Source organism: Dasypus novemcinctus, chromosome 10 (genome assembly GCF_030445035.2).
Source record: "Dasypus novemcinctus isolate mDasNov1 chromosome 10, mDasNov1.1.hap2, whole genome shotgun sequence".
Lineage (NCBI taxonomy): Eukaryota > Metazoa > Chordata > Mammalia > Cingulata > Dasypodidae > Dasypus > Dasypus novemcinctus.
Genome location: NC_080682.1, coordinates 100,859,320 through 100,883,059, shown reverse-complemented (window position 1 = coordinate 100,883,059; position 23,740 = coordinate 100,859,320). Strand labels below are relative to the sequence as shown.

The 23,740-nt window shown below is 40.7% G+C and overlaps 1 protein-coding gene across 4 annotated transcripts; it reads right to left on the bottom strand.

Annotated features, from left to right (window-relative positions):
• Nucleotides 1-3,553: 3,553 nt before the first annotated feature.
• On the bottom strand, nt 3,554-23,063 carry TRIM21 (tripartite motif containing 21). Of its 4 annotated transcripts, none has more exons than XM_004478396.5 (7): nt 22,990-23,063; nt 21,155-21,609; nt 20,620-20,715; nt 19,322-19,552; nt 9,435-9,457; nt 8,733-8,833; nt 3,554-8,405 (listed from the first exon to the last, which is right to left on the bottom strand). In XM_004478396.5, exons 2-7 carry the CDS (start codon nt 21,560-21,562, stop codon nt 7,858-7,860), a joined length of 1,407 nt encoding a protein of 468 aa, XP_004478453.2. In that variant the 5' UTR covers nt 21,563-21,609; nt 22,990-23,063; the 3' UTR covers nt 3,554-7,857. The 4 variants fall into 4 exon arrangements, with proteins under 4 accessions (XP_004478453.2, XP_004478454.2, XP_071074332.1 ...); XM_004478397.5 differs by having other exon boundaries at nt 21,155-21,612; nt 22,990-23,045; XM_071218231.1 differs by lacking the exon at nt 9,435-9,457 and having other exon boundaries at nt 19,305-19,552.
• Nucleotides 23,064-23,740: the final 677 nt, after the last annotated feature.

Here is a 23,740-nt window from a genome sequence, read left to right as displayed (position 1 = left end):
TGAACTGTGGGGGTCTGACTGAGCGTGGGGATAAAGGAGGTGAAGGATAAAGGAGGTGACTTTATTGATGAGAGACATGGGAAACAATGACGGATTGCCATTGGGTAACACTATAGAGGTTATATTTGGAATTATCCATCGCCTGAGAGCAGAGTAAGAGGACAGACCAAAATGTTTCTGCAGAAGCTTTGTGACACAAAGGAAATACTAGTGGGACAACAGGCAAAGGAACTTGCTTCTAGACTCTCTTAACTCACTTCCTCTGTGGCCTTAGGAAACCACTTTCCCTTGTGGGATCTTCGTAATCAACTTATATGAAAAGATTATTCTAAAATAGGGATTGGCAAACTTTTTTCTGTAAAGGGCCAGAGAAAACATTTTAGGCTTTGTGTATGGTTTCTGCTGTAACTTCTTAACTCTGATCTGCGAGAGCAACCATAGGCAATATATAAATGAATGGGCATGGCATGTTCCAATCAATCAAACTTCATTTTAAAAAACAGGTGGTGGGCAGGATTGGGCCACAGATTGTAGTTTGCTGACTCCTGTTAGAAAGTCCCAACAAGTACTGACTTTTTATATCTGATTACAAGTTGGGTAGTTCAAGAGTGGAACTGAAAAGCAGGGGCATTGTACTATGAATTGTATTTCTATGAAATTCCCTTCTTTGGGCATAGATAAGGGGACTCTGAGGTTGAAGGCAGGGGAAAATGTGGAATAACCACCGAAAGCTTTCCCCAGAAGGCTGTTGGAATTTTGATTGGGAGTCGTTGATTCTGTAAATTGCGTTGGGTAGAATTGACATCTTATCAATATTTAGTCTTCCAATCCATGAACACAGAATGTGTTTCTGTTTATTTAAATCTTCTTTGATTTCTTTCAGCAATGCCTTGTAGTTTTCTTTATACAAGTCCTCTACATCCTTGGTTACATTTATTACTAGATATTTCATTCCTTAATATACCATTGTAAACTGAATTTTTTTCTTGGTTTCTTCTTCAGATTGTTCATTATTAGTATCTAGAAATGCAACTGATTTTTGGTTGTTGATCTTGTGCCCTGCCACCTTGCTGAATTCCTTTATTTGTTCCAGTAGCATTGTTGTGCATTTTTCAGGATTTTCTATATACAGGATCATGCCATCTGCAAGCAAAGAAAGTGTCACTTCTTTCTTTCCAGCTCGGATGCCTTTTCTTTCTCTTGCCTAATTGCTGTAGCTAGAACTTCAGTACAATGTTGACTAACAGTGTTGAAAGTGGGAATCCTTGCCTTGTTTCAGATCTTAGAGGGAAAGCTGTCAGTCTTTCTCCATTGAGTATGACATTATCTATGAGTTCTTCATAAATGCACATTATCATGTTTGAGGAAGTTTCCTTCCATTCATAGCTTTATGAGAGTCTTTTATCAAGACTCTCACACAGGGTGTGAATTTTGCCAAATGTCTTTTCTGTGTCAATTGAGCTGATCAAGTTGGTTTTTCCCTTCATTTTATTAATGTGGTATATTACATTAATTGAATTTTTGGCTAAATTCCATTTGATGATGGTTTATACTTCTTTTAATGTGATATTGAATTCAGTTTGTTAGTATTTCTTGAGGATTTTTCATCTATATTCATAAGGGATATTGTTCAGTAATTTTCTTTTCTTGTGGTATCTTTATCTGGCTTTGGTGTAAGGGTGATGCTGGTCTTACAGAATGAGGGAGTGTTCCCTTCAATATTTTGGAAAAGTTTGAGCAGGGATGGTGTTAGTTCTTCTTGGACTGGTAAAGTTCACTTGCAAAGCCATCTGGTCCTGGGCTTTTCTTTGTTGGGATGTTTTTGATTATCAATTCAATCATTTTACAGTTATTGGTTTGTTGAGATCCTCTATTTCTTCTTGAGCTCAGTGTAGTTTATTTCTAGAAATTTGTCCATTGCATCTACATTATCTAATCTGTTTGCATACAGTTGTTAATTATCCTTTTATAATCCTTTTTGAGTGGGGTCAGTAGTAATGTCCTTTTCATTTCTGATTTTAGTCATTTGGGTCCTATCTCTTCCTTTGTCAGTCTAGTTAAATGTTTGTCCAATTGTTCTTTTCAAAGAACCAACTTAAAACTTTTTCTCTCCATTTAAAAAATTATCTATTTCATTTATCTATACCTTATTCTTTGTTATTTCCTTTCTTCTGCTCACTTTGGGTTTAGTTTGCTCTTTTCTAGATACTGCAGTTTTGAGATTTGGTCTCTGATTTGTGATATTTCTTCTTTTTTAATGTAAATTTCCCTCAGCACTGCCTTTGTTGCATCCCTTAAGTTTTGGTATTTTGGTTTTCATTTTCATTTGCCTCAAGACATTTCCTAACTTTCCTTTTGATTTCTAATTTGACCCATTGGATGTTTAAAAGTATGTTAATTTGCACATATTGTGAATTTTCCATTTCCCCCTTTGTTATTGATTTCTAGCTTCATTCCATTGTGGCTAGAGAAGATACTCTGTATGATTTCAATATTTTTGAATTATTGAGACTTTTTTTTTGTGACCTAAAATATGATCTATCATGAAGAATGATCCATGTGCCCTAGAGAGGATTATATTCTGCTGCTATTGGGTAAGTGTTCTATATCTGTTAGGTTCTAGTTAGAGTATCATATAAGTCTTCTACCTCCTTATTGATCGTCAGTCTAGATGTTCTATCCATTATTGAAAGTTTTGTATTAAAGTCTCTTATTGATGTATAACCATCAATTTCTTCTTTCAAATCTGTCAGTATTTGCTTCTTATATTTTGGGGCTCTGCTGCTGGGTGCACATATATTTGTAATAGTCTTGTTGAATTGACCCCATTATCACTATATAATGTCTTTCTTTGTCCTTCATTGACTTAATGCCTATTTTACCTGATATTAGTATATCTTCCCTAGCTCCCCTGTGTTTACTACTTGTGTGGCATATTTATTCCACCTTTTCACTTTCAAACTACTTATGTCTTTGAATTTAAGAAGAATATCTTATAAACAGAATATAGTTGGGTAATGTTTCCAATTTCTGCATTTGTCTGGACAGTTTACTCCATTTCCATTTAATTGAACTACTGATACTGCAGGACTTTCTTCTGCCATTTTGCTATTTAGCCTTTGTATATCAATTTTTTTCAGTCCCTCCATTCTTCCATTAATACCTACTTTTGTATTTGCTTTTTTTGTGTTGTATCCTATTGAGTGTTTTTACTTTTTCTATATGGATACATTTTTTCATCTGTTTTCTTTGTGGTTACCATGGGGTTAAAATTTAGCATCCTAAATATATAACAATAGTATTTGTTTTCATACCAACTTAAATAGTATACACATATACTTTTCCTATATCCTTCCATACCCCCATCTTTTTTGTATTTGTTACCACTTACATCTTTGTAGACTGAATGTCAAAAATCATTGATTTATCATTACTTTTTATGCACTTGCCTTTTACTGCATATAAGAGGAAAGAAGTGGTGTTTCAAACTGAAAAATATTACAAAACAGTAATGGCATTTTTAACTACCCAATGGTTACCTTTGCTGGAAGTCTTTTTTTTTTTTTTTTTGCTTGAATTCTTTTTATTTTATTTCATTTATTTTTATTTCTCTCCCCTTCCCCCCAGTTGTCTTCTTTCTGTGTCCATTTGCTGTATGCTCTTCTGTGACCACTTCTATCCTTAACAGCGGCACTGGGAATCTGTGTTTCTTTTCGTTGTGTCATCTTGTTGTGTCAGCTCTCTGTGTGTGCGGTGCCATTCTTGGGCAGGCTGCACTTTCTTTCATGCTGGGCAGCTCTCCTTACGGGGTGCACTCTTTGTGCATGGGGCTCCCCTATGCAGGGGACACCCCTGCATGGCAGGGCACTCCTTGTGATCATCAGTGCTACGCATGGACCAGCTCTACACGGGTCAAGGAGGCCCAGGGTTTGAACCGTGGACCTCCTATGTGGTAGGCAGACACCCTATCCATTGGCCAAGTCTGCTTCCCATGGAAGTCTTTGTTTTTTATGCTGCTTTGATCCACTGTCTAGTGTCCTTTCCTTTAAGCCTGAAGAATTCTCATTAACATGGTTATAGGGCAGGAATAGTGGTGATGAACTTCCTCAGCTTTTGTTTGGGAATGTCTTAATCTCTCCCACATTTTCAAAAGAATGTCTTTCCAGATATAAAATTCTTGATTGGCAATTATTTTCTTTCAGCTCTTTAAATAGTTCACACTACTGTCTTCTTACCTCCAGGGTTTCTGATGAGAAATACCAATGTCTTATTGGTATTCCTTTGAACATAATATTGCTTTTCTCTTGTGGCTTTCAGAACTCTCTCCTTGTCCTTGGACAATTTGATTAGTCTGGCTTGGATGTAGGTCTCTGAGTTTATCCTGTTTGGGATTTTGGGGCTTCAATATACATATCCATGTCTTTTAAATATTTTAAGTTTTCTGTAATTTCTTTGCATATTCCTTCTGCCCTTTCCTTTTTTGCTTCTGGGACTCTCATAATAAGTACATTGGTATGCTTGATGATGCCCTCCAGGTCTCTTAGGCTCTGCTTTTGTATTATTTTTAATTTCTGCTCCTCAACCTAAAACATTTTAATTGTCTTGTCTTCAAAGATCACTTATCTTTCCTCTGTCATTCCCAATCTGCTGTAGAAACCCTTTAGGGAATTTTTCATTTCATTTATTGTGTTCTTCAACTCCAGTATTTCTCTTTGATTCCTACTGAGAATCTCAAGAGATTCCCATTTTGTTCATTGTTTTCTTCATATCCTTTCATTCTTCCTCCATTCCCCCTCCCCTTTATCTCCTTCAGTATATTGAGGATCATTTTTCAGAAGTCATTGTCTGATAATTCCAAAGTCTGGTTTTCTTCATTGATGGTTTCTGGATTTTTATCTTGTTCATTTTGAAAGGACATCATTTCCTGTTTCTTTGTCTTGTATTTCTTTGTTGTACACTGTATGTTTTAATATCTTGAATCATTAACTCTGATTAAATCTCTGTGCTCTCTGTTCCTTAAGTTTGTGTCCAGCTAGGGACAGGCCAAAGATTTTCTTGAATGCCAGGAGCTACTGAAAAACAAATGAACCAAAGCAAAAAGCACCTTTCACAATCTTTGCAATTGGGTTTGCTTTGGCTGGTGTTCTTCAGAGCTTAGTTCTTCTATCAAGATCAACCCAAGGCAAATGCAAATTTCAGGATCCTCTCTGTCTTACCTAAACCTATTTCTTTTCCTGGGTTTGTGCTGGCTAGTAGTCTTAGGAATCCCCCCTTTTACAAATTACAGGAGTTTGAGTGAAGGCCACCTTTACTCCCTTTGAAATAGGCTTTCACCCCATTCTGGGTGCTATTTTGTATGACTTAAGGCAGGTATTCCTTTGCTCCAGGGTGCTTAAACTTAACAGTCACACTGTCCCAGTTTTCTGCAAGCTGCTTCTCTGCCCTCAAGAAAAACTCTAGGAGAGTGAATCCAAGACAAGTTCTCTGGATCACTCCCTCAGAATTCCACCTGATAAAATGGAACTGACATACACAAACTCTAACATGCACCCAGGAACCACTATGTTCCCTCTGGAACAGGGCCAGGGACCCACAATGAGAGGCCCAGCTGGCTCCAACCCATGTTGCGGAGCAGCAGGGTAGGGGCCAGCAAGAGCACCAGGAGCTTCTTGTATGGCTTTTGAAGCTGTATTTTCTTGATTCAGTACTTGCCTGGTTAATTCAGTCCTTTAACTGTTTTTTGTAGTTTTGAGGAAGGTTACTGGATTTAAGATTCCTTTGCCCCTTTGCCCAAGGGGGTTTGGAACATTGGCAACCCTCAGAGCTGACCCACAGTTGTCTGAAAAAGCTGATCAAATGCAGTGATCAGGAATCAGACCACATAACCCTAGAGTTTGGCCTACTAGGTATTTAAGATGTACCTGACACCAGCACTGCTCTATGGGCCAAAACTTTAGTTCCCACTGTTGCCTGCCATGAGGCTAAGGGATGGGGAATTGTTGCCACTGTAAATAGGGTGAAATTCACTAGTATTTACTGCCCTTTACCAGCGTCTTCCTCCTTCTCCTCCTTGGATGCTACATAGTGTTCCAGTAGACTCTGGAGTTTCAAAATAGTTGATTCAGTTCCTGTCAGTTCAATCGCTGTTTGGGTAGAGGGACTGATTTCTGAAGCTTCCTACTCTGCTATCTTCCCACAAACCTCTGAATTGAGCCCATTTAATTTTGAATTGAGGGCTCCATGACCTCTTGTGGCCCTAAATTTTCCTGCATCCCACTGTTCTTTTGACAGCTGTAGTATATCTCCATAACTGGAAATAAATTACCAGCTCTTTCTCTATTTTTGTATTAAAAAATAAATTCCACAAAATTTAATTTGTTGTAAGTTTCTGTAGGTTCTCTCTCAACCTGCTTCTAGTTGCATATGATGGTGTCCTCTTTGGAAAGAATTAGAGGATGATCTTTTCCTACACCTTTATGGATGGCAGAAAAGAAGTTGGTAGGAAGGATGTGACAATCTCAGGGGATCTTGAGTAAAAACCCATGAGTGAGAACAGAGAAGATGTAAAGAATATGAGATGCCACAAACATAACAACCATGAGTTCTGCAATCCCCTAGTGAGCATCCCTGGAATCCCAATGTACATTCTAGAAAAGAATTCCTGAGTACCTGTTATGTCTCTGTCACTGTACTAGTCACAGTGACAAAATAGTCAAACCCATACCCTCCTCAGACCACACCACCACAGGACACAGGATCTCTTCTCTCCATCAGGCAGATCTGACCCTATAGGTGGCTGAGGCTCTCTGTTGTCCCAGCTGTCCCCTCAGAAGGCAAGAAAAGGTGTGGGTTATTTAACTCATGGCACAGAGCAAGGCTGTACACTTCTCTGGTCAAGTTGCCAAAGCAGAATTAGGAGGCTGAGAGGGAATGCGGCCATATCAAGTATTAAGACAGGTCTTCAGTACCTGAAATGCTCAAATATGCTGAGATCCAGAGAGCTATACCAGCCACAGGAGAACTCTGTCCTTCAAAACCCAGAGTTCTCTCATTATGTGGAGGTGACATCCATTTCTGGGCAAAGTGTTTGCTCTCACCACTGGTTGTATTGGGAGGTAGAGAGGAGAGTTTTGACCCGGGCCTTACAGTGTAAGACCTAGAAGAGGGGAGGGCAACCCAGGCAGGAAGAACATTATGTGTTATATCAAAGATGCAGCAATATTAAGCATGTTCAGAGTTGGGGAGACCTTCAGGTTAAATGCTTACGCTGTGTGTGTTAGGGAAGGGAGTGCGCTGCAGGCTGGATGGTTAGCATGGACAATCTAAGGCATGCATAATGTAGCCCTCATTTAAAACATATGGTTATTTCCCTATGGATAATCACTAATCAGATGTGTGCATGCTGGAAAGATAATCCCAGATGTGGATGAGAAACAAGAAATGAATGGGACAGACTGAGACACAATTGCCTTAGGAAGCCTTTCATTAAATCTAGATAGAGAGATCTGACTAAAGGTACTGGCTGTAGAGAAGAAAAGGAAAAAACATAAACTTGAGTCACATAAAGATGTCAAAAACATGTTTTAGATTGACCCAGGTGAATCTGGGCCATAACATGAGTAATTTGCTTCCCTGGAGGCAATCATGAACAATCTATGGCAGGAATGTGGCCACCTGGCATTGACTTTTAGTGACCTCCCTGCCAGAACCTGCTTTCTGTGATTCTGAAATCTCTTCAGAGAAAGGAATGGTTCAGTTAATGGGAAGAAGAGGCCAAGTCAGTGACTGAGAAGGGGTATGCCTGGGGAGAGAGCAGCCACATCCAGAAGACGGCTGTCAGCAATCAGTGGATTCCCCCTACACTACCCACAGTGGACAAAGGGACAGGGGGGCAGAGTTTTCTCCTGTGTTATTGAAACCAGGATTGAAGAAAGGCCTCAGAGGTTCATTGAAGGCACAGTCAGAGAAGGTGTAAATGAGGGAGCCGTGGTCAGTGATGTTGTAGAAGGAGACACTGCTAGCCTCGTAGTCCAGGAAGATCCCAACCTGGCGTGGAAGCACCTGAAAGTGGAGGGGAGTCTCTGGGGAGGTGCCAGCCGCATATTTCTTTTTGTTCCACAACCAAATTGTCCAGAAGCCATTTGTGGGGCTGAGCAAAAAGTGCCCCTTCCTCTGTACAGAGTCTCTACAAACACCCAGGTCCCAAGACTCCTTTCCAGTCACATCTACTTCCCAGTAAACCCTCTTGGAGTTGAAGTGCTGGGCACCCAAGACCATGGGAAAACTATCAAATCTTGCTTCATTTTCAGGTACATCCTGCCGGGTGTCTCCAAGCCTCACTTTCCTCCGATCCTCAGAGAGGATGAGCCATGGATTGGCAGTGTTTGGATCCAGGGTGATGTGCACTGCAGAGAGAGAACCCCAGTCAGTCCTGGAGAGTGCAGTGAGGCTTGGAGTGGGCAGTGACCCTCTGTGTGGGGTGGGATGATTTGTGTAAAGTACAGGTGACAAGGAGTGGGTGACCCCAAGCTTCACTGTGTGAGAATCTGACACCCCAGGCATCTCTGGCCCTGGCCCTGACTGGTGAGAGAACCACCTTCCTCACCTTCAGCTCTGCTCCACTATTCCAACCTGCCATCAATATGCTGCTGTTCTCCATCACCCTGGGAGTTCTCATTGTACCTTCATTATCCATTCTGCCTCCCACTCCCAACTCCTAGAGCTCTCCTCACCTGCACATGTCCTGAGCATCTTCTTCAGTCCTGGAACGCAGCACACACTTCTCAAGTCTGGGGAGACAATGTCCAGCTCCTTCAGGTTCCAGACCTCACTCCTGGGGAAACAGAGTCTGAGATCTCCATCTCCAACTCCAACCATACCCTTCTGGAACCCTGATGCTATAACCTCCCTCAGGTCCCGAGGGCTGGGAGGCAAAAGAATATAGGATTTATCTCTTATCCAGTAGTTACTGGACATAGGAACCTGTGCAGCTTGTGGAGAGACTGTATCTCCTGCCCAAGCTTGAGGTCACCAAAGTACATTCCATTTAATTTTACATGCAAAAAATCTGATCTAGATAAATCATTTCTGTAAGGAAATTCAAGGAGTCTCGCCCTTATTGTGGGTTTTACTCTAGATGTTTCTGAGAAGTTTGTATCTGGTTAGATTTCACTGAAAAAAAGTAATCTTGGAACTTCCCAGAATTTGCCTATCTCCAATTTGTTCTACTCAAATCACTCTGTGCATCTCACCATCTTAGATGTCCACTGATTAGCCTTCTGACACCAGAAAATATTTCATGGTGGATTATATCTTTGAGAATAGTCCTGGAGGACAGGGAAAATCTTCTGTATGTTTTCCCTAACTCGATATCATTTTTCATAACTTATATGCTTCCCATACTCCCACTCCTAACAAAGAACGACTCTCCTTACCTTTCCAGGATACTTCTCACATCCTGAGGAGAAAAGAAGAAGAGTTAGTTTAAGAGTCACTGGTTCACCATTGAGACTTCAATCCTATGGGTGATGCAAGACCAACCTGTGGCCCCCAGGACACTGCTCTGCCCCCCTACTGTGGACCAAGGCTCTGACAGACGTTTCTAACCATGCTCAGAGGAGAAAGGATGTGTGGATGGCTGTGGGGTAACCAGGAACCCAGCATGGGTGTGACCTGTAGCTAGAGAAAGGATGATCGGTTTAAGGATGCTGACTCAGGAAAGGAACTAGAAAGACCATACAGTGGGGAGAAAAAGAGCCCAGTTTGGCTGAGACAGTTAGAAGGGGAGAATGGCCAAGTAAGGTTCCCAGAAACAGCTCTATCTCACTTGTGGGTCAGCTGTTTGGAGGAAAAAGAAAGCTGCTGGTCAAATTCCTGTCCATGCCGAACCTAAAGTTGCTCCCCCATGCACGTGAAATCGAATCATCTGAGAATATTCTGGTGCAGGGATTGGGAGTGCTCACATGACAACTGGGAGGCTCCTAGGCCCAGTCAAAATTGTATCATAAAGCCAGTTCAATGTGGGACAGAAACGAGACCTGGAAAACGGGCAGAAGAGAGATTGTCAGGTCAGTACAAACCACTGACCTTTTCGCACAAAATAAATTGCTTCAGGACTTCTGGAAGATGGCATTGGAGTAGGTAGGCAGGGCTCAACTCTCACAAAAATAATGGAGAAGGGCAAAAAGGTCCCCGAGGGACCTGCTCTGGGGATCTGCAGACCAGGAGAGTGCTGCACATCCTCCTGGAGTGTAAGAGATAGAGAGACAAAGAAGCTCAAAGGAAAACCATGAGTTACTAGCCCATCTGGTCAGAAATGGCACCCATCCCCACCCTCAAGGTGAACAGCCTGGATAAAACCTGTGGCTCACTGCAGTCAAATGAGAGGGGAACAGACATCTTCCTCCCTGGAAGGAGGGAGGGTGCAGCAGAGGGAGGAGAGTAGTTTCTCTTCAGTAAGTTTGGCCAGCACAGCCCACTTTGAATCTCGGCTCTGGCCAGACCAGAATCAAGGGCAAGTGGAGGTTGAAAGAGAGACCTCCATGGAAAAATGTACCTATAAGCACCATCTTCTGACCGACCAGGAAACTCCAAGGAGAAAAAATGCTTTTTGGAGTTTCTCTTGGAACAGATCTGTACCCCATTACTGAGGCCCTGGTCATATTTCGATAACTTAAGCTTGGTAATTTTAAAGACTTACAAGTTGAACCAAAAATCAAAGAAGAGCTGTGAAAAAAAACCACTAGGCAAGAGAGAGAAATCGACTGTCAGAGTAAATTCAACAACATATTGAGATGCCTAGACATCAGAAAAAAATTACAAGTCATATTAAGAAACAGGAAGAGATGGCCCAGTCAAAGTAACAAACCAAAAATCCTGAAAAAACACAGATTTAAGACTATTAATCAATGATAATCACATAAATCTCCTGAATCATTCAAGGGGTTGAAGGAAAATATGATTAAAGAGATAAAGGATATTAAAAAGATACTGGGTAAGCACAAATAACAACTTGAAAGCCAGAAAAGTAATAGAGCTTATGGGAAAGAAAGACACAATGGATGTGATTAAAAATACATTAAAGGTATATAACAGCAGATTTGAAGAAATGGAAGATAGAATTAGTTCATTGGAAGACTGAGCATCTGAATTTGAAAAGGCAGGAGAAGGGAATGAGAAAAGAATGGTAAAAATAGATCAGCATTTGAGGGAATTGAATGACAACATGAAATGCACAAAATACACATTATCAATGTCCCACAAGGAGAGAAGAATGAAAAAGAGGCAGAAAGAATATCTGAAGAAATAAAAACTGAAAACTTCTCAACCCTCAATAATCAAAAAGGAAAACACACCTCAAGCAGAATAAATCTGAATAGACCTACTTTATGATAGATACTCTTCAGAATGTCAAATGCCAGAGATACAGAGAGGATTCTGAAAGCAGCAAGAGAAAAGCAATGGATCACATACAAGGGAAGTTCAATAAGATCCAATACCGACCTCTCATCAGAAATAATGGAAGCGAGAAGAAAGTGGTATATGTATTTAAAGTACTGAAAGAGAAAAACTGCCAGCTAAGATTTCTGTATCCAATAAAACTGTCCTTAAAAAAAAGATGAGTTTAAAGTCTCCACAGACAAACAAAAACAGAGACAATATTACTAACTGATCAACTTTACATAAGTTACAAGTGGTACAGCCTGAATGGAAAAGACGAGGCTGAGAGACTTGGAAAAGTGTGTAGAAATGAAGATTATTAGTAAGGGTAACTTAAAGGATAAAAAGACAGACAATAATAAGATATGACAATGGAAAGTCAAAACATAAAATGAATGAAGTAAGTAATGCTTTACAGTAATAATATTGAGTGTTAATGGATTTAATCCCCCAATCAAAAGATATAGACTGACAGAATGGATTAAAAAATATGAACCATCCCTATGCTGCCTACAAGAGACTCACCTTAGACCTATGGACACAATCAGGTTGAAAGTAAAAGGTTGGAAAAAGGTATTCCACACAAATAGTAATAAAAAAAATCTTGAGTAGCGATACTAACATTGGACAAAATAGATTTTAAATACAAAACTATTATGAGATACAGAAAGTCTCTCTATATTAATAAAAAGGAAAATGCGCCAAGAACATCTAACAATAATATATATTTATGCACCTAACCTAGGTGTCTGAAGATATATGAGGCACATACTGGCAAAACTGAAGGGAGAAATAAGATGTCTCTACAATAACCAGATGGAAAATTCAATACACCAATCAGCATTGGATAGAACATCTGCACAGAGGATAAATAAGGGAAGAGAGAGATTAAATAATACAAATGAACTAGTCCTAATTTAGAGAGCATTACATCTCACAATAGCAGGATATACATTCTTTTCAAGGGCTCATGGATCCTTCTCCAAGATACATCATTTGTTGGGACATATGTCAGATCTCAATAAATGTAACAAGACTGAAATTTATGTAAAGCACTTTCTATGATTATCATGGAATGAAGTTGCAAGTCAATAATGGACAGAAAAAGGGAACATTCACAAATATATGGAGATTAAAAATATACTCTTAAATAATCTGTAGGTCAAAGAAAATAGTTAGGGAAATCAGTAAATATCTAGAGATGAATGAAAATGAGAATATAATATATCAAAATGTATGGGATATAGTGAAGGCAGTGGTAAGGGAAAAATTTATACCCTTCAATGCTCAGATTAAAAAAGAAAAAACATCTAAAATCAATAGCTCAACTGTACTCCTCGATAAACTAGAAAAAGAACAGCAAACTTATCCCCAATCAAGCAGAAAGAGAGAAATAACAATGATCAGAGCAGAAATAAATTAAATGGAGAAAAAAATTGAGAGAATAAACAAAACCAAAAAATTGTTCTTTGAGAAGATCAAGAAAACTGACAAACCCTTAGCTAAACTGATGAAGGCAAAAAGAGAAAAGATGCAAATAAATAAAATCAGAAATAAGAAGGGTGGCATTACTACTGACTCTGTAGAAATAAAAGAAATCATAAGGGAATCGGATGTGGCTCAAGCAATTGGGTGCCCGCCTACCACATGGGAGGTCCCGGGTTTTGGACCTAAAGAAAGAAGACAAGCACACAACAGACACAGAGAGCAGACGGTGAGTGTAAAATAATGAGGCAGGGAGGGGAATAAATAAATAAAATCTTTAAAAAACAAAAAGAAATCATAAGAGGATACCATGAACAACTGAACACCAAACCAGACAATGTTGATGAAATCTACAAATTCTTAGAAACACACAAACTACCCATATTGTCCCTTGAAGAAATAGAAGAATTCAACAAACCTATCACAAAGAAATTGAAGCACTTATCCAAAACCTCCCCAAAATGAAAAGCCCAGGGTCAGGTAGCTTCACAGGTGAATTCAACCAATCATGTAAAGAAAATCTAATACCCAACTTGCTCAAAAACTTCCACAAATACAAAAGAACAGAATGTTACCAAACTCATTCTATAAAGCCTACATTACTCTAATACCAAAGCTAATAAAGATATTATGCAAAAGAAAATGAAAGATCAATCTCTTTGATGAACATAGATGCAAACGTCCTCAACAAAATATTTGCTATGTGAATCCAAAAGCACATTAAAATAATTATAGACAACAATTAAGTGGGTTTTATACCAGGTAAGCGAGGGTGGTTCAACACTAGAAAGTCAATGTAATACATCATATTAATATATTGAAGGCGAAAGATCACATCATATTAATTGATGCAGAAAAAGCATTTGGCAAAATACAACCTTTCTTGATAAAAAAACATTGTGAAAGATAGGAATAGAGGGAAACTTTTTCCATATGTTAAAGTGCATATATGAAAAAAACACAGCTAACATTGTACTCGATGGTGAAAGATTGCAAACATTCCTGCTGAGATCGGGAAGAACACAAGGATGCCCACTATCTCTGTTGTTATTCAATATGTGTTAGAAGTTTTAGCTAGAGCAATTAGGCAAGAAAAAATAAATAAAAGGCAACTAAATAGGAAAGGAAGAAGTAAAACTTTCACTTTTCACTGATGATGATCCCACACCCAGAAAATCCTGAAAAATCCACAACAAAGCTAATACAATAGATGACATCAGCAAAGTGGCGGAATAAAAGATAAATACAGAAAAATCAATTGTGTTTCTATACACTACTAATGAGCAAAGCTAAGGAGAAAGTCAGAAAAAAATTCCATTTACAATAGCAGCTAGAAATCAAATATTTAGGAATAAACTTAACCAAGGACGTAAAGGACTTGTATTCAGAAAACTACAAAACATTGTTAAAAGAAACAGAAGAAGACTTACATAAATGGAAGGGCATTCCATGTTCATGTATTGAAAGATAGTTATGTAATTTAAAGCTCTTCTAAAAATAAAGGGAAAAAAAAAGGCAGTCCAATTTAAAAATGGGCAGACGATTTGAATAGACATTTTTCCAAAGAGGAAATATGAATGGGCAAAAAGCACATGAAAAGATGCCCAAAATCACTAGTTATTAGAGTAATGCAGATCAAAACTACAATGAGATATCATTTCACATCTTACAGAATGGTCATTATTAAAAAAATAGAAAACTACAAGTGCTGGAAGCAGAGATATAGGAAGACTCTTTCACTGTTGGTGGGAGTATAAAATGGTGCAACCTGTATGGAAGATGGTTTGGTGGTTACTAAGGAACCTAAATAAAGAACTGATACATGATCTGGCAATCCCACTACTAGGGATATATGTGAAAGAACCGAAAGGAAGGACATGAACACATATTTGCACACTAATGTTCATAGCAGCATTTTCACAATTGCTAAATGATGGAAACAAACTAAGTGCCTGTCAAGTAATAAATGGATAAACAATATGAGATATTCACATACAATGGAATACTATTCAGCTGTAAGAAGAAATGAAGTTGGGATGCATATGATAACATTGCATTGAGGATATTATGTTGAGTGAAATAAGCCAGACACGAAAGGATGTATATTGTATGGTTCTACTCATATGAACTAAATACAATGAGTATAAACTTACGGTGTTAAACTATAGAGTAAAGGTCAGTAGGAGACAGATTTTGGGTTGAGAAGGGGGAGCTGGTACTAAATGTATGTAGTATGCTTAATAAGGCTGATTTTAAATACGTAGAAATGGATAGAGTTGATGGTAACATATTATAATGAGTATAAATAAAACTGCTGATTTATAAATGTTATTGTGCCTGAAAGGGATAGTCTAGGAAGGTTAATGTTAATTTAAAGACAGCTAGAGGATAATCTAGGGACCATATAATACAGTGATTTCAGTGATAGATGAGGATTTTGGTTAATAAAGTACAAGAATGATCCCCTACTATAAGGTGCTAAGAATATGGTGATACATGGGCAAAATACAACTAATGTAACTTGAAGACTATAGTTAACAGTATTATTGTTAGATTTTTGTAACAAAGGCAAAGAATTACTATAATTTATATAATTGTTAAAGGTCAAAAAAATATGGGATTTAGTTTTATGAGATGTGCATATGACCAAGCTTTTTTTTTTTTTTTCCATTTTCTTCTTTAACAAGGAGACCTTAGTCATGTCAGTTAACCAACCTGTGCTCATGTATTCATCCTTTGAAACACTGGAAAAAAAGATGAGTTTGTTTTAGGATTAAGTAAGATAGATGTGCCTGAAGAGGATTTTTAAAAATTAAAGCTTCCATAATTTGTTAAGCTGCCTTTTGACTTATTTTATTTTTGAAGTTGAATTAAAGTTTAAAATATAGTTATGTACTTATTTTAATCTTACCTCTACCTCTTACTAAATGGGTGAACTTGGTCAAGTTATGTAACTATTAACTTTGGTCTCTCACTAAGTCTCAATATCTCTGGTCTTGGTTTTCTCATCTATGAAATGGGGATAATATAGTATCTACCCAATTGCATTTTCAGAAGGGATTAAGTGAGCTAAATCCACAGGTGTGGCATCTAACATATGCTACTTTTAAGTTTGTAGTTGTTGCTGTTATTAAATAAATTAGAAAACAACTTTAACACAACTTATCACAGACAAATTTCCTCTTAAGTTAAATTTATTCAGATAAAATAGCAAGGCAATTTAAAGAAAAATAGCATGCTAAAAATCATTTAGTTAGGCCATAGAAGAAGCAAGACATGTAAAGATGATATGTTTATGACTAAAGTTTGGTGAATTTATGTTCTGTAGTCTCCCCTGCACTCCCTGTTTTCCAAATGGATAAATTAGGTCTAGGAAAGGAAAATGACTTAACTAAGACTTACAGAGAGAATTGGTGGCTGAGCTGGGCTAGGCTATTGTCTCTTAATTTTGCTTCCTGTGTTTTTAGTTATATTACATTTATTAAAACCTTCCCATGGGCTAAACATCACCTAAAAGCCTCTGGGGATTCTCTCATTGAATTCTCACAAAAATTGTTTGAGATGTGTAATATTTTACTGGTATACCTTTTTTTGTTATGCTTCGCAGATAGTGCATTTTTACCTGTTCAAGAAAGACTATTGGTGCCATTTTCCCAGCATCATGTGTTCACTTCTAATCTCTGTGTTCCATTTTGGTAATTCTTGCAATATTTCAAACTTCTTAATATCTGCTAAGGTGATCTGTGATCAGTGATCTTTGCTGCTACTATTTTGTTTTGTGGTGCCATGACTGTTTGCCCATATAAGATGGCAAACTTAATTGATAAATGTGTTTACTGACCAGCCATTCCCCTGCCTCTTTCCCTCTCCTTGGGTCTCCCTATTCCCTGAGATACAACAATATTGAAATTAGGTTAAAGAATAATGGCTTCTAAATGAAAGGAAGAGTCAAAGTCTCTCGCTCTAAATCAAAAGCTAGATAATTAAGCTTAGTGAGAAAGGCATATCGAAAGCCAAGAGAGACTGAAAGCTAGGCCTCCTGGTGCCAAACAATTAGCCAAGTTGTGAATGCAAAGGAAAAGTTTTTGAGGAAACTAAAGTGCTCCTCCAGTGAGCACATAAATCACAAGAAAGGAAAACAGCCTTATTGTTGATATGGAGAAAGTTTTAGTGGTCTGGAGAGGATCAAACCAGGCACAACATTCCCTTAAGCCAAAGCCTAAGTTCAGAGTAAGGCGCTAACTCTCTTCAATTCTATGAAGACTCAGAGTGGTGAGGATGCTACAGAAGAAAAGTCTGAAGCCAGCAGAGGTTGGTTCATGAGGTTTAAGGAAAAAAGCCATTTTCATTAACATCAAAGTACAAGGTGAAGCAGCAAGTGCTGACACAGAAGCTTCAGTAAATTAACCAGAAAATCTAGCTAAAATAATTGGTAAAGGCGGCTACACTAAATCATACCTTTTCAATGTAGACAAAACAGCCTTCTATCGGAAGAAGATGCCATCTAGGACTTTTATAACTAGAGAGAAGTCAATGCCTGGCTTCAAAGCTTCAAAGGACAGCTGACTCTCTCGTTAGGGGCTAATGCAGCTGGTGACTTGAAGTTGAAGCCAATGCTTGCTTACTGTTCTGAAAATCCTAGGGCCCTCATGAATGATCACAGCTCTACTCTGCCTGTCCTTTATTTATGGAACAACAAACCTGGGTGACAGCACATCTGTTTACCACATGGTTTATTGAATATTGTAAACCCATGATTGAGACCTACTTCTCAGAAAAAGATTTCTTTCAAATTAATACTGGTCACTCAAGAGCTCTCATAGAGATGTACAATGAGATTCATAGTGTTTTTATGGCTGCTAACACAACATCCAAGCTGCAGCTCATGGATCAAGGAGTATTTTGACTTTTAAGTCTTATTATTTAAGAAATACATTTCATAAGGCAATAGCTGCCAGAGTTAGTGATTTCTCTGATGGATATGGGCAAAATAAATTGAAGAGCTTCTTGAAAGGATATACCATTCTAGATGCCATTAAGAATATTTCATGGGAGGAAGTCAAAATATCAATGTTAACTGGAGTTTGGAAGAAGTCGATTTCAAGGCTTTGGTGGAGGAAATGCAAATTGACAGAAATAACAAGAGAACTAGAACTAGAAATGGAGCCTGAAGATGTGAGTGAATTGCTGCAATCTCAGGATAAACTTTAATGGATGAGGAGTTGCTCCTTATGGATGAGCAAAGAAAGTTTAACCTGGTGAAGACTGTGAACACTGTTGAAATGATAACACAGGATTTAGAATGTGGCAAGGTTGGAAAGGATTGACTCCAATTTTGAGAGACGTTCTACTGTGAGTAAAATGCTTACGGTAGTTTGAAGTTGTATGTATCCCAGAAGAAAAACATGTTCTTAAATGTAATACATTTCTGTGAGTGTGAACCCATTGCAAGTAGGACCTCAGTTAAGTTCTGACCCACCTCAATCAGATGGACCTTAATCCTCTTATTGGAGTCCTTTATAAAAGAATGTATATTCAGAGAAAGAGAAAGTTATGGAAGCAAGAAGCTGAAAACAAGGAAACCCAGGAGTGGACTAGCAGATGCACCATGGGCCTCGCCATGTGGCAGAGAAGCCAAGGATCACAGGCAGCTGGTCTTAGAAAGAAAGCATTACCTTGATGATGCCTTGGTTTGGACATTCTCCCAGACTCTAACTGTGAGCCAAACCATTTCATGGTACTGTTTTGAGCAGCCTAGGAAACTAAAACAATACTATCAACCAGCATTGCATACTACAGAGATTGATGTGCAAACTTCTCTATTGTCTTATTTTAAGAACTGCCACAGCCACCCCAACCTTCAGCAAGCACCACCCCAATCAGTCAGCAGCCATGAACACTGAGGCAAGACCCTTCACCAGTAGTTTTAAATTAAGATAGGTACATTGATTTTTATATATGTTATCACACAGTTAATAGACCATAGCATGTTGTAAACATAACCTTTACATGCACTGAGAAACCAAGATTCACGTGACTCACTTTACTGTGGTGGTCTGGAACCTAACCTGCAATATATCCAAGGTATGCCTGCAATATCCATTTCACGTATGAGAAATCTGATGCTCAGAAAGATTAAGGAACTTACTCAGGGACACACATCTAGTACATGTTACCACAGGCACTTCCAGGGATGTCCATTTCTGTTCACTGCTGCATGGAATATTCCCTCCTTAATCTGTCCCTTTCTATTCCTTGAATGCAAACTGCCCAAGGATCTTAATTTAAGAAAACTTCAGGGACAAGGTTTCCATTTGCTCTAACAACAGCCCCAGAGACCTTGCCTTTTTTCAGTTACTTCCTGAATCTCAGAGAGGAACCTCTTGCCAGCTCTCACCTGCAGCAGCTCCAGTGCTGAGCCCCGGCTCCTCCTCTCCAGTTCTGAGACCAGCTCCTGCAGGGCCTGGCTCTGCTGGGCCAGCCTGGCTTCAGTCTCTCCCAGGATTATTAACTGCTCCCTCTCTTCCTTCTCCAGCTTCTGTAGCTGCCTCTGTTCCTCTTCAGCCAAGAAGTTTTTCTGCTGCACAAACTCTGCATGAATCCTCGATTTCTGCATCTCAACCTTCCTCTTGAATGTCAAGGGCAAGAGAGATGGTTTTTATCAGAATCACCCAAGGTTCAGGAAAGGAAGTGATGATACCTATTTTGATGCCTTGCCAACTCACCACTCTGGTTCTGGCTGGAAAAACACACATACATACATGCACACTTTTTTGCTAGGGAGGTAGTGGATGAGGAGTCTGGGACTAAGACTGTAGTGAGATTTGTGAAGCACCTTGTATCTGGCCTACAATCTTAGCTTATGGTGCCAGAGACTTTCCCCAACCTCTTGCAAATACCTGTCACCTCCCTAATGTGTCCCATGGCCTTCATTTCTCAGTGAATTATTGAAGTTATTGGTGCCAATAATCTCACGAAGATAGGCTCACACCATTCTTAAAACCCAATAGAGGGAAATCTTTGGGATGTTTTTGCCTGCCTTCTGCTGGTAACGGGAAGACACCTGCTTGGAAAAGAACACCCCTCTTGTTACTGCAGCCTGATTCACCCTTCCTTCACCCCAAAATCTTCCTCTTCTGAGGTTTATTGGCCATGAGCTCTTGCCACTCCTCTCCCATCACTATGAAAAAATCACCCGTGGGGGACAAGCTTTCATTCTCTATTTTACTTTGGACTAGTGTTCTGGACAGTCAAGTGACCACCTGGTCAGACTGATTTTCTTACCTCATAGTTTCCTTAAGCCCATTCCTTGCAGCTCCCACAGTTTCCTAAAAGGCATAGCCCTTGGGCTTTTCTCCTGAGATACTTCTGCCCCAGACACTGAGACACTAGTGCTACCCTCCCACCCCCACCCCTGCACAGGAACTGGGCTTAGAGGAGCAGGGAGCTTTAGAGTATGGCTTGTCCCCCTCAGCACCTGCTCCCATGGACTCTAAAGCTTTGTGTCTGACTGGGGGCTCTCCTAACCTCCATCCTTTTAATTACCATCAGCAGAGGACAGCTGGTTTTTGTAGAGATATAACAACTCTATCACTATTCAGACAGACTTAGTTATGTTTAGGGCTTCTTAAGCCCAGGACATTGGATATTGCACAGGCTTCCAATCTAAGGTCCGTTTTAGGGCACGACTCTTGCCTTCCAGGCTGTTCTCTTGTTCACAACATCCACTTCCAACTTCTCAGCCAACTCCTGTTCTTTTCTCAGCTTCCCTAATGCCACCTGGAGCTTCCCCTGCAGAGAAAAACAGCAAATCAGTCCCCAACCAGACCAAGAAGTGAAGAGGGCAGTGAGGGGTGGGCAAGATTGTACTGGTTCTTAGAAAGGCCCAAGTAGTAGAGTCTGAGTGGGTAGGAATTCTGTGAATGGGGAGACTTCAGCAAAAGCATGATGCCTTCTTTCAGAATAGACCCCTTGCAGTCACAGGGTGAGGGCAGGAACATTACTCATTCCTAATTAACCAGCAGGCCACAGGGAAACATAACCCTTGCAGCATTTTTTCATTGCACATTCCCTATTTCTGGGGAATGAGAAGGTTGTGTTTAGTTTGCAGTTCTCCCCTTACAACAGACAGGGAGGGAGGGAAACAACCTACCTTTCCCCAACCATTCTACTCCCCAGGTGGTTCTCCTCCATCCCCTCACCTGTCCACGCCTCCCTGCTAAGGCCTCACCTGGTACTCCTGAGCAGCCTCTTCAATAGGAGTCATGGGGTGACCACGGTGTTTCCGGGACTGGGCACACACCAAGCAAAGGGCCTTCCCATCTTCCTCACAGAACAGGTGAAGTTTCTCTCCATGTATCCCACATTGATTCCCCTTTGCGTCCTCCTTGGCATTCTGGCCAACTTGTCTGAGGTTGTTCACCACGTTGGCTAGCTGCAGATTAGGCCGGAGGTTCCTGAGCAGGAATTTCTTTCGGCATATGGGGCAGGAACCGCCATGCTCTTTCCCCACCTCAGAGATGCATTCTTGGCAGAAGTTGTGGCCACATTCGATGCTCACGGGCTCCACAAAGGGATCCAGGCAGATAGGGCACGTGACTTCCTCCCACACCATAGCCAGGGCCGCTGCTGAGGCCATAGCCGTAAGGTCCCTGCTAAGCAGCTGCACAGAGATTTTGCTGATAACTACTGGGGAGACGAGAAAAGGAAAGCAGATGAGAATGGGTTGTGGGAGAAAAAGAAAATGATTCAAAGGAAAGTATAAGGGAGAGTGAACTGGAAAAGATGAAATCAACTAAATAATAAGGACTTCTCCTCCATGGTCTGGTCTATTGATCCAGTTAGAGAGACAGAGGGAGAGAGAATTCTCCAGAACCTTGGCGATAAAGCTGTATAAAATTCTACTTTCACCAAGTCCGTCCCTGTTTAAATCTTTCAAAGGTTCCTGATTACTAAAGCCTAAAGCAGTAATAATCCAACTGCCTGGAAGGAATGAGAAAAGATGTAAAAACTCTTGATGGCTTAGAGAGTGCCCAGCTGGGCTGAGCTCATTCAAATATGTCACCTCCTCTCTTTGGGGCATGCACCTTAGCCAATCTGGTTGGAGGACAGGTCCAGGTGGGGGTTGCTGAGGTCGGGGTCTCAGAACGTGGGATCTCCAGCTTTCACACTAGGACTACTTCCACCACCTGTCACTTAGAAATCCTGCTGGTGACTTTTTATAAAAATTCCCCTCAGTGTCCAGGCTTTTTATATCCATCTTCTCCCATCGCATTCCACCAGCCCTCCACATCGCTGAGAAGCTAAGCATACTAGATACCATTTGCCATGGACGCTTCCATCTTCCATGTGCCAAAGAATGTGCTCATGCTTTGCATACATCTTCATTAATTATTACAATAATGGCAGGAGTCACATATATATATGTAAAAGGAGAAAGACATTTAGAGATTTTGCCATTGAGGAACAAGGAAGTGGAAAAAGTCCTCTGAGCTGTTGTTAAAGGGGCAGTCTATGGATGTAGCGAGGGTGTGTGGAGGAGCAAGTGTCTGCGCTCCTCTGAACTACTCCAGACCGGGTTCCTGCCTTATTTCCTCATCTCCTCCAGGGCATAAACCAGCTGGGTCTTAAACCAGCATAAATTTCTAGTTCTGTATCTTTAACAACTCTGTCCCTCTGACGTCCAGAAGGGGATTTCTGGGGGTAGGAGGAAGCAAAATTCGTCAAGGATTGCTGAGCTACGAGGCGGGGGTGCCCTGGGGCAGCCCACCCTGCAAGTCTAGTTGACAATCCCGCTTCTCCCAGCTTCACCCCCGCCCTCCTCAGCTCTGGTGCCAGCATGGGGCAGCTCCCTCCCCGCGGAAGTCACATTCACAGCCCAGTCTCCTTCCAGGCTGTCAGGCTAGCGTGGAACAAGTGCTGGGTTTGGGGGCACAGAGCGAGACGCAGAGAAGGGGCAATCCAGACAGAAGGCTCTAGGGGTGGGAGGGAATCTGGAAATCTGGGGAAAGGGAAAGGAGTTCCCAGGGAGGGCCGGGGTACCCTGGTCTAGCCAAGTTCACTCACCCTCCCGGGATTCGCCGAATGGCAATCGCCTCCCAATTTCACTTTCGATTTCCTCCCAAAGGCGGCCCGAAAAAAAAAGCGGGGGGGGGGGGGGAGGAGAAATGGGCGGGGAGGGGAGGTGCAGGGGCAGTAGAGGGAGAAAAGACTGGGAGAAAGAGCAGTGTGAAGAGAGGAGGAGGAGCTGGGGTGGGGGAGCGTGACAGGCTCTGACGGATGCAGCTATCTGGGGTTGAGAAAGCTCAGCAGCATTTCGTCCTTCACGTTCTCTCCCCATAATCTGATTCTGGGGCTTCGCTCTCATTTTCCTCTCCCAGCCCCGTAAAACTGGGGCTCGGAGTATCCCTCCCTTAAGTACTAGGTATGAAAATTTTCTCTATGTGGCCTGGGTCCTCCCGTGCTGAACTCCTGTGCAGCTGTCCTTTCTAGAGGCGTGTGCTCTGCCTGTGGGGAAAACTGTCACCTCCTAAGGTGTAAGGTAGTAGCTGAGCCGACTTGGAGGTGGTTTCTACTACCTTCCTCCCACTGAGCATCGAGGCACAGTAACTTCCATGGATTCCTATGGAGCGAGCTTGGGGGGTGGGAAGGTGGGTGGCGGCTGTCCGGAGTAGATTCAGTCATTCTTGTTTGGCTGCCTGGGAAAGAAGTCTTGGTAAGAAAATTGATGAATCTAACCACATGTGATGCTTCTTGAAGATACCACCTTTCCAGGGTGTTTTCAGCACAAAGGGATTTGTTTTAGCAAGGAGAGGCC

Coding starts and splice junctions, on each gene's coding strand:
- TRIM21 (XM_004478396.5), bottom strand. CDS start 21,562: ATGGCCTCAGCAGCGGCCCTGGCTATGGTGTGGGAGGAAGTCACGTGC. Junction 19,553..20,619: donor ACAAGAGAACAGCCTGGAAG/GCAAGAGTCGTG, acceptor TTGACATTCAAG/AGGAAGGTTGAGATGCAGAA. Junction 9,458..19,321: donor CAGCACTGGAGCTGCTGCAG/GTGAGAGCTGGC, acceptor TTTTCTCCTCAG/GATGTGAGAAGTATCCTGGA.